The 10,445-nt window shown below is 52.0% G+C and overlaps 1 protein-coding gene across 1 annotated transcript in view; it reads left to right on the forward strand.

The window, feature by feature from the left end:
* ZSWIM5 (zinc finger SWIM-type containing 5) overlaps window positions 1-9,381 on the forward strand; it is a 72,225-nt gene extending 62,844 nt beyond the window's left edge. Inside the window, exons 6-14 of the mRNA XM_066597991.1 lie at window positions 693-869; window positions 1,138-1,284; window positions 1,900-2,037; window positions 2,212-2,469; window positions 2,599-2,734; window positions 3,737-3,894; window positions 4,255-4,418; window positions 4,515-4,596; window positions 4,700-9,381. Coding sequence (XP_066454088.1) covers window positions 693-869; window positions 1,138-1,284; window positions 1,900-2,037; window positions 2,212-2,469; window positions 2,599-2,734; window positions 3,737-3,894; window positions 4,255-4,418; window positions 4,515-4,596; window positions 4,700-5,562 — 2,123 coding nt within the window. The 3' untranslated portion in view covers window positions 5,563-9,381. The remainder of the gene's footprint in view (window positions 1-692; window positions 870-1,137; window positions 1,285-1,899; window positions 2,038-2,211; window positions 2,470-2,598; window positions 2,735-3,736; window positions 3,895-4,254; window positions 4,419-4,514; window positions 4,597-4,699) is intronic.
* Window positions 9,382-10,445: the final 1,064 nt, after the last annotated feature.

The raw sequence follows: 10,445 nt of genomic DNA on the forward strand, positions 1-10,445 counted from the left end.
CATCCTGTATTATACTCCAGAGCTGCGCTCACTATTCTGCTGGTGGAGTCACTGTGTACATACATTACTTATCCTGTACTGCTCCTGAGTTACATCCTGTATTATACCCCAGAGCTGCACTCACTATTCTGCTGGTGGAGTCACTGTGTACATACATTACTTATCCTGTACTGCTCCTGAGTTACATCCTGTATTATACCCCAGAGCTGCACTCACTATTCTGCTGGTGGAGTCACTGTGTACATACATTACTTATCCTGTACTGATCCTGAGTTACATCCTGTATTATACCCCAGAGCTGCACTCACTATTCTGCTGGTGGAGTCACTGTGTACATACATTACTTATCCTGTACTGATCCTGAGTTATATCCTGTATTATACTCCAGAGCTGCACTCACTATTCTGCTGGAGTCACTGTGTACATACATTACTTATCCTGTACTGCTCCTGAGTTACATCCTGTATTATACTCCAGAGCTGCACTCACTATTCTGCTGGTGGAGTCACAGTGTACATACATTACTTATCCTGTATTATACTCCAGAGCTGCACTCACTGTTCTGCTGGTGGACTAGTAGTACATAATAAGAGGTGTGACCTCAGTCGGTGACGTTATTAGGATCTGCTCCTTATTACTGATGTCTGTAGGTTCTTTCTGCAGTACTGACTTGTATGACGTCTCCTCTGCAGATTCGTTGGTGCGCCCCCGGAGGACCGTGTTCACTCGTGCAATTGAAGCCTGTGACTTGCACTGGCAGGACAGCCACCTGCAGAGGATCATCAGCAGCGACTTCTACCTGTTGCCCCCCTGCCAGAGGGATGGAGAGAGTCTGCTCTTCAACTCCCTGGGACAACCCCTGTGGCTGGGTGAGATGATGACCTGGATAGATTACAACTCCCATCATCTCCTGCCGCCACGATGACTGATATACTGCAGCACTGTAACGCTTCTTCCCGCTCTGGCAGCCTTTGATATTGGGGCCCGTGTTGGGAAGGTAGGGTAGATGATGGGGGTGATTGTCCCCAAGGCGGTGTGGTGTGAGCTGGATGCCTGCGCTGCCGCTCGTGTTCCTCCGGGGCGATAGGATTTCCACCACACGGGGCACAATTTGTAAGCAGACATTTCTTATTTCAGAACACGTTCCTACGGCGTGTGCGAGGGTCGACGCCCTGCGATCCCACGGCTATCCCAAAGAAGCTTTACGTCTGGCGGTCGCCATCATAAGCACACTGAGACTGCAGCAGCAGCGGCAGCTGGAGATCTACAAGCAGCAGAAGAAAGGTGAGCGACTCTCATTGCCAAGGAGCAAAGGAGCCGAGTGCCTGCGGGCAGCACCTGAGGGACCGGGGGACACCAGCCGTGCTTATGGCGCCGGGTGATTGGACTAAGCGCAAATGTTCGGCACTGCGTAATTGGTCTTGGGATGAGTGTGTGGCACTGGGTGACTAGTCTGGGGTGAGTGTATGGCACTGGATGACTAGTCTGGGGTGAGTGTATGGCACTGGGTGACTAGGCTTGGTCTGTGTGGCACTGGGTGACTAGGCTTGGTCTGTGTGGCACTGGATGACTAGTCTGGGGTGAGTGTATGGCACTGGATGACTAGTCTGGGATTGAGTGTATGGCACTGGATGACTAGGCTTGGTCTGTGTGGCACTGGATGACTAGGCTTGGTCTGTGTGGCACTGGGTGACTAGTCTGGGATTGAGTGTATGACACTGGATGACTGGTCTATGGGTGACTTTATGCTAGTGGGTGACTGGGCTTTGTGTGCGTGGCACTGGGTGGGGCATGCCATGCTGGTGCAGGAGCGGGCTGACTTTGCCCTCGTCAGCTGTATTTTGTGGTCGTCGGGGGTTTATCGGCTGCGGAGACACTTCTGACTTTTGATTCCTGCAGAGCTGATTCAGAGAAACACGACTACCATAACCAACCTGGAGGGGTGGGTGGGGCACCCGCTGGACCCCATCGGATGTCTGTTCACCACGCTGACCGAGGCATGCCGGGTGGATGAGGAGAACGCCATGGAAGGAACAGGTAGGAGTTGTTACAGGGATGTATGGTGACTGGGGATCCTGCTCATCAGAGCTTGCAATCTGCTGTGGTCGCTGAGCCAGTATGTGTCCTTGATGATACAGCGCCCCCAGGAGGCTATGCAGGGAACTGCACCATCACACTTTCCTCCTTATTGTTCCTTCTCTCCCCTCACAGAGAGCAGCGAATCCCAGCGCCCAAACTACCAACACGTGTGTGTGCTCGACGCCCCGGAGAACGCAGAGTCCTACCTGTCCTTAGCACTGGAGGTGGCTCTGATGGGCATGGGGCAGCAGCGGCTGATGCCGGAGGGCCTGTACGCACAGGATAAGGTGTGCCGCAACGAGGAGCAGATCATCGCCCGGCTGCAGGAGCTGGAGCTGGATGCCATGCTCGTCCAGACTCTGCGCAAACAGTGCATCCTGCTGCTGGAAGGTAAGAGCGCCACCTTCGGACTCTGGCAGGCGGTGCCCCAGCTATACACGATGAGAATACGCTGGCCTGCGGTCCGAGCCTCGTGGAGGCGCTGCAGATACACCATTTCTCAAGAGCTCTGTATTTCAGGGGGTCCGTTCAGCGGTCTGGGAGAAGTCATCCACCGGGAGAGCGTCCCCATGCACACCTACGCCAAATACCTCTTCTCTGCACTGCTGCCCCACGATGCCGACCTGGCCTACAAGCTGTCCCTGCGTGCTATGAGGTGCGTACTGGCTGAGATTAACCCATTAGTGACGCTACCATTTTTGGGGGATTTTCATCTCCTTTTCAGGAGCCATACCTCTTCCGTGTTTTGTGCGGTGAGCTGCAGTTTCTGTTGGCACCATCTTTGGGTAGATACAATGTATTGTACAACTTTGTAGCCGCACTTGTTTCTTGTTTACAGCGTTTAGCGCCTTGATACGTTTTTTCTGCGGGTCGGTGCGATTACCATGACGAAAAGGATTATTTTTTAGGTTTTTCCACTTCTACAAAATAAAAGTCCTCTTGTTGTTCTGCATTCAGACATTCGGGTCCCGTAAGCCTGGAGCTCCGTGAGGCTTGTGTTCTGCATGACGCAGCTTTGGGGTGGATGCGGCTTCTTTTATCACTTCTGTTGCATTTTTGATAATAAAACCATGGACCCAAAATGCCTGATTTGTTGATTATTTTTTTTATGCAGGATAAAACGTCTTTTTTATGTATTCTTTGTGTTCCGGATGTAAAGAGATCAAACGGGTTTTTTTTTTACATTTTTAAACCGAGGGAAAGTGCGCAAAAAAAGCTATTTTTTTTCTCTTAAACCCTTTTTTTACGTCTCAGTAGGGGACTTGGACTGCGATGCTATGATCACTATGGAATACACTGCAGTACTTCTCAGAGTGATCACGGGCCAGGGCATCCATCGACCCTCTGCGATCATCGGCCCTCCACCATATGATGTCAGAGGGAGCACCCTCCCTCTGTGAGCCCTTTACATACCAACATTGACTGCAGCATGTTTGGGGTTAACAGCGGGGTTGGTGTTCTGTTGCAGCAGGAGGCTGGCTGTCAGTCACAGCTTCTGAGCCTGCGGGATGTACATTTACGCCCAGCGGGGGTCCTGAAGCTGCGACCCCTCATTATTGATGTGTGTTTAGCGCTGGTCTGAGCACGCAGTTTCTGATGTGGACGTCCACGGCTGCATCTGACTTCATCCCGTCCCTGCCTTTATTCTGTATTTCAGGCTCCCGGTGTTGGAGAGCAGCGCCCCCTCAGGCGATGTATCGCACCCTCATCACATTGTGTCCGTGGTGCCGAGTCGCTATCCCCGCTGGTTCACTCTGGGACACCTGGAGTCACAGCAGTGTGAGCTGGCCTCAACCATGCTGACCGCTGCCAAAGGTAAGACTGGGCAACTGGACGAGGTCTGCTGCCCCTAGTGGTGAAAGTGGAAATTACATTTACATAAAATTCCTCGTCACTTCATGGTCGCAGATCGTTAGTGAATATAATATACTCGTTTACATCCAATGGGTCTTTCCCAGCTGAGGGTTTGTTACACTGTATCAGTACAGGCAGTTGCTTCTGAGCTGAACACACCTGTCCACAATCCTCTCTCCCGTCCTGCAGTTTTTGATGGTTCAGCGGACGTATATCCGGTTTTTCAGTTATTCCTCATCAGTTCTTCTATGACGTCATTTGTTAAATTAACGCCGTGTTGCCCTACTGACCCCCCGCTACCGGTTTCTCTCCTTGGCACAGGTGACATGCTGCGCCTCCGCACCGTTCTTGAAGCCATACAGCGCAACATCCATTCCTCCTCACTGATCTTCAAGCTGGCACAAGACGCCTTTAAGATCGCCACGCCAGCCGACAGCAGCTCGGACACAACGCTGCTCAATGTCGCCTTGGAGCTCGGCCTGCAGGTACGGGCGGCCACCGCCTTTTACGTTGCCTATTTTCCCAGTTTAACCCTTCGCATTTGCATCAGTCTTTGAAGCACTGACCTCTTCTGCCCTCAGGTCATGAGAATGACGCTCAGCACCCTGAACTGGAGGCGCAGAGAGATGGTGCGGTGGCTCGTCACATGTGCCACGGAAGTTGGTAAGTCACACTAGTGTGGGGGCAGTAAACCGCGCCTCATTGTTGGCACATCCGCTCGTATCTTCAGCGGTTGGTGAAATCTTCCCTTGTGCTGCCCTTACAGGAGTCCGCGCCCTTGTGAGCATCCTCCAGACCTGGTACACGCTCTTCACCCCAACAGAAGCTACCAGCATCGTAGCGGCCGCAGCCACCTCGCACAGCACCGTACTACGACTTAACCTGGACTATGCACAGCGTGAGGAGCTGGCCAGCTGCGCAAGGACCTTAGCCCTGCAGTGCGCCATGAAAGACCCGCAGAACTGCGCCCTGTCAGCTCTCACCTTGTGCGAAAAAGATCACACCGCTTTCGAGACAGCCTACCAAATTGCAGTAGATGCGGCTTCAGGGGGCATGACCTACTCCCAGCTGTTCACCATCGCCCGCTACATGGAGCATCGGGGTTACCCGCTGCGGGCATTCAAACTCTGCTCACTCGCAATGAGCCACCTCAACCTGGCGTACAACCAGGACACGCACCCTGCCATTAACGATGTCCTCTGGGCATGCTCCCTCAGCCATTCACTGGGTAAAAACGAACTGGCAGCATTAGTGCCTCTGGTGGTGAAAAGTGTGCACTGCGCCACTGTCTTGTCAGACATCCTTAGACGATGCACGCTCACAGCTCCGGGATTGGCCGGGATTCCTGGCAGGCGGAATTCTGGTAAACTCATGTCAACGGACAAACCCCCCCTGCGCCAGCTGCTGGATGCGGCGGTTGGCGCCTACATTAACACCACCCACTCCCGCCTCACACACATCAGCCCCCGGCACTACGGCGAGTTCATCGAGTTCCTCAGCAAGGCCCGGGAGACCTTCCTCCTCGGCCAGGACGGACTGCTGCAGTTCGCTCAGTTTATAGACAACTTAAAGCAGATCTATAAAGGCAAGAAGAAGCTGATGATGCTGGTGAGGGAGCGGTTCGGCTGAGGCTCGCACCCCAGCACCTCCTTACTGCTTCCTTGTCAATAAGGGTCCCTCAAGGGGCCAAACCAGGACTGTCACAGCAGGAGCCTTTCATCACACCTGCCAAACATTTCATGATTCTCTTTGGGGAAGGGGTGTCGGGGGCTTCGTGTCAAGACAATTCGTAGCCGGTTGGGGGCCTCGGCTGTGGTTGTCCTTAGTGAAGGGGGTCTTGCAGTTTGGTCATCTGGTCAGGCAGAGGTCTTGTGCTTGTTGCCTCTGTTTGGGGGGAGATTTAGTCGTCTCCAGCAGATGGCGCCGCAGCACACTGGATACTCCATAGTGGCTGTCCTTACCGGTTCCTGTGCAGCCCAATGACTTCTGATTCTGCATCACTCAGGGTTGACTCGTCTCATTCTCAGACCTTCCGTAACCTGCGGCCTCACCCCATGCAGCGTCCACTAGATGAGATCCCCTCCTGCTGCGCTCGGCCTCCCTAACGTGTTACTGGAATCCCTCATACTTCCCCACAGCCCAGTCTGCCTGAGCTCTCACCTATGGAACTACAAGTCCCAGCATCTCCCACCAGCCAGAGAAGAAGTGGCCCGGGGTCCCCGCCTCTTGGATATTGTGTAGATGGTAATGCCAGTGAGCGGAGGGGGCCGACCACATCACAACCAGACGGACTCAGACTGTCACTGCAGTAACATCACCCTACAGGCAGCTGCGCTCCGTGTCCCTGTAGAGCATTTACCTGTGTGCATGCAGTGCAGAGCAATGACCACTAGAGGACGCGCTGCTGTGACTGTTCTGCTGTCCTCAGCAAGGCCGTGAGATTAGCTTTAACGTCAGACGCAGCTCGCCGGGGTCATCCAGTCTCCGGAGGTAAGTGGAACTAAACTTTTAGAAATCTTCAGCCATGTCAGAAGTTGTGATCGGGGGGCAGAGGCGAGTTCGTTTCTCTTCAGTTTTGCTTGGAATGGGGCATGAGCTCAATATAAAGTCTCTAGGGTCCGCCCACCGCTTGCCCCGCCCCCAGATGCCACCAATCAGAACTTCTGACGTGCAAGAAGATTGCTGAAACTTTAGGGTCACTTACATCATGTATAATTAAACTTTGATAGACTTTATACTTCACTTTCATTTTTCAGGATCTCTGCTTCCTGTCAGTGAACTGAAACCTTATTTAGCACCCAGGGGCGATAAACCTGTACAGACTGTCTGATGAGGCCCAGCCATGGGCATAGGCCATCGAGGATCCTGCTCTGTAAGATAGATTGGCGCGCGGTACGAGCAGCTTCTGTTCTGTGTGGATACAGGCGCCATGAGCGATCCGCGCCGGCCTCGGGGCTGCATCGTCCGTGAGGTGAACAGAACCTTTAAGACGCGGATGCTGTTTTCCTTCTATTCTTAGTTTTTCCTCCCAGTCATGTTTGTTTTGCAGTCACGGCTGCGGTCGGACGGCTCGCTGTTTCTTGTGGGGCGAGTTGTATTTTATGTACCGTGTAACGGAGTTTCTAAATGGAGTGAAATAGAAAAACCCCGCAATTTCCGCCATCTTTGGGGACGTATTATTTGCGACCAAAACGACAACTTCATTTGGTGGTTGATGACGGCAAAACCAAATTTAGACAGTTTAGATTTTTTTTTATAAATTACTATTAAAAGAGTCCTTAATCTTTTTTCTGGCACCATAACTTTATTTTCTGCGCGTCCGCTCGTTTTTTGGAGTCCATACAACTTTTTGATTGGTCTCTAAAAAGACGTAAAAATGTGCAGTTCAGGGGTCATATGTATTTTCTCTGACGCGGTGCACCGTGCCGCACAAATAATGCGTTATTTTGATAGATCCGACTTTTACGGACGCGGCGATACCAAATATGCTTTTATTTTATGTTTTAAATATAAAAACTTTTTTTTTTCCAATTTTTCATTTTATTTATTTTTTTAGTCCCCTTAGGGGACTGCAGCTTGCCATTGTTTGATACACTATAAAGTAATGCCACAGTACTGCATTATACCGCATTCTGACAGCTGGTCTATCATGCCTTGCCACAGCCACGTCTACATAGGCATTTGTTCACAAGGCCCTGGGCTGCCATGGCAACCGAATGGCACCTCACAATTTTATGGCAAAGGGGCCATGCGGGGCCCTGAATGCCGATGGGGGGATTTAAATGTAGCTGGCAAGTGCTCCACCCCCAGGGGGTGTAACTATGTACTTTAGGGGGAGGGATTAAGGTATGTTTACATGGGACTGCCATCTAAATAATTGCCTAGAAAGGCGAATAAAAGGAGCTCCACGCAAACACGGCCGCTAAGCGGGTGATGAGCGACGATTCACCCCCTGGTCCTTTTGTTTCATCTCACCTAAATGTTGGTCACTGGTTGGTCAGAAGTCGCCGGGTGCGAAGTCGGTCCTTCGTATATGAAGAGCTTGCATACAGGTTTGCGTGGGACTCCGAGTCGCCAGCAGACAAGCGGCTGTCATTCGTCCGCTTCAGTGATCGCTGCGCCGTGCGGGATTGTAGCCTCCGAATGTAAACAATGTTTATTCACTGACAACAAGCAGAGACCCTGAAAATGATGCGAAATTGAAACTGTTATCAGAAGGCTGCAGAGTCACTGTCTCTTTGGAAGAACCCCGTTTAACCCCCAGAGCTGGACTTCTGCTGCGGTCCTGTACTCTGCGCCAGCCACTGCCCCTCCCCCAGCGCTACCGTTTCCCATCTCGCAGATTGCCGTAAGCTGCGCACCAATCACTTGTTTAGCCGGAGATGCATTCCAGATCCGCAGACACGCCGTTGACCTCCCTCATCCTCTCCCCGACGAGAAGTGTCTCCCGCCTCATCGCTGAACAGACAAACTCAGGGAACACTACATGAAAGCCAGCGCCGCCGCCGGCGCTCACGGAGCTGTAAATACGAGAATATATGTGGCCGACCAGATGTAAAGTACTATTTATGACGCTTCTGTCCTCTCCGCAGGGCGGCGGTATACTTGAATGCTTTGGCTGGGGCGGTGCTTTAAGTGCTTTTCTCAGGTGGGAGGAGGGAAGGGTTTGTTTTTACTGGGGGGGGGGCATTATTTGTGCTACGAGGCTCGGCTGTGACACCACGTACGGAGACCGCGCCGCGAGTCCCAACCGGCCGCCCCTCCCCGTTCATGTGACCGGTTGTACAGAGTGGATATTGCAATAATGAACACACCCTGAGAAGAGCCCGGACCCAGTGACGGCGCTCCGAGGAGGGACCCGGACCCAGTGACGGCGCTCCGAGGAGGGACCCGGACCCAGTGACGGCGCTCCGAGGAGGGACCCGGACCCAGTGACGGCGCTCCGAGGAGGGACCCGGACCCAGTGACGGCGCTCCGAGGAGGGACTGCGGACGTGTGCGCTGCAGGTGATTACGAGAGACTGTGAGGTTTAGCAATAAATGTGGTGCAGCAGGGGGACCCCAAAATGAACGTCCTGTGAACTCCCCCTCACACCAGTTTCTGTCCCCCTCCCTTATATTTATTTGTACCCCACCATCTGCCTTGTGCTACCTGTGAATCACTACCCCTCCCCCATTTCCGTCTTTTTGTTGCGTGTCGGATGATGAAGCGGCGGTCTCGGCGAGGGGTCTGTCTCTCACCACACGTCTGTCTCTTTCTGCATCGCTTCTCAGTATTCCTCGCCACAGACGGATCCTTATTTTTACCAGTTTCTGGCTTTTCGTTCTTTGTGCGCCTCTTCCTGTTTGTTAATAAGAAATGACCCTATTTATGTATCGCGGAACCATTTTATATGAAGCGTCTTCAGAATTTCAGTGCTTTTTTATGAATAAATTGTGAATCACAAAACGTGTTTGTCTGCAACGAGACGGGAAGTTCTGGAAATCCTTAGATAGGAGACGCGATGTAGGTGTCGGTCCAGGAGAGGGCGCTGCAGGCTGAGGGAGACCACACCCACTAGGGCCCCAATGTTAGGAAACAGGCGTGCAGTAGCCTAAACAATAATAGTTTCCCCCCCCAAAAAAACAGCGCCCCACGGAGGTGGGAAGGAATTATAGCAGGACTCTGGGTGGAAGGGGGGAAAATCCAGACATCCATTTTTCTACCAGACTTCAAAAACTTTAGTACCCTCTTGTACCGCCTCTAGCTTAGATACAAGATGTGATGGGGGCATGGAAGCTCTAGCACCCTGTTGTACGCCTCTAGCTTGGATACAAGATGTGATACGGACGGGGGTGGAGGCTCTAGTACCCTGTTGTACGCCTCTAGCTTGGATACAAGATGGGATACGGACAGGCATGGAGGCTTTAATACCCTGTTGTATCGCCTCTAGCTTGGATACAAGATGTGATATGGGTGGGCATGGAGGCTTTAATACCCTGTTGTACGCCTCTAGCTTGGATACAAGATGGGATACGGACAGGCATGGAGGCTTTAATACCCTGTTGTATCGCCTCTAGCTTGGATACAAGATGTGATATGAGCGGCATGGAGGCTCTAGTACCCTGTTGTACAGCCTCTACAGAGGTCACTACACACAAGGAGCCGCCAAGAGCCTCTTATTAGCCAAGGGGGAACCACTTCTAGCACCTCCGGTGACCGTTCATCTAATCACCACAACTCTCATCACTTGCAGATCTGCCTGAGATGGAGCCGCATGATCTGCATCAAAATGACAACTTCTTCTGAGGCCGGAGGGTTTTTTTTTTAAACAAAGAATGTATTGGTATGTAATGACCTCCCCCTTTTATGGAAGGAGCTAGATAGATAGAGTGTATATACATCTATATATACGGGTCAATACTATAGGCAGTAGCGTAAACCTCACTGTATACAGCCCACATAAAGAAATATATAGAAAAATGCTCCCTCGTGGGAGCTGTATGTAGACCTGCGTACAGTGAGCTCCCTCT

Source organism: Eleutherodactylus coqui, chromosome 3 (assembly GCF_035609145.1).
Source record: "Eleutherodactylus coqui strain aEleCoq1 chromosome 3, aEleCoq1.hap1, whole genome shotgun sequence".
Taxonomy (NCBI): domain Eukaryota; kingdom Metazoa; phylum Chordata; class Amphibia; order Anura; family Eleutherodactylidae; genus Eleutherodactylus; species Eleutherodactylus coqui.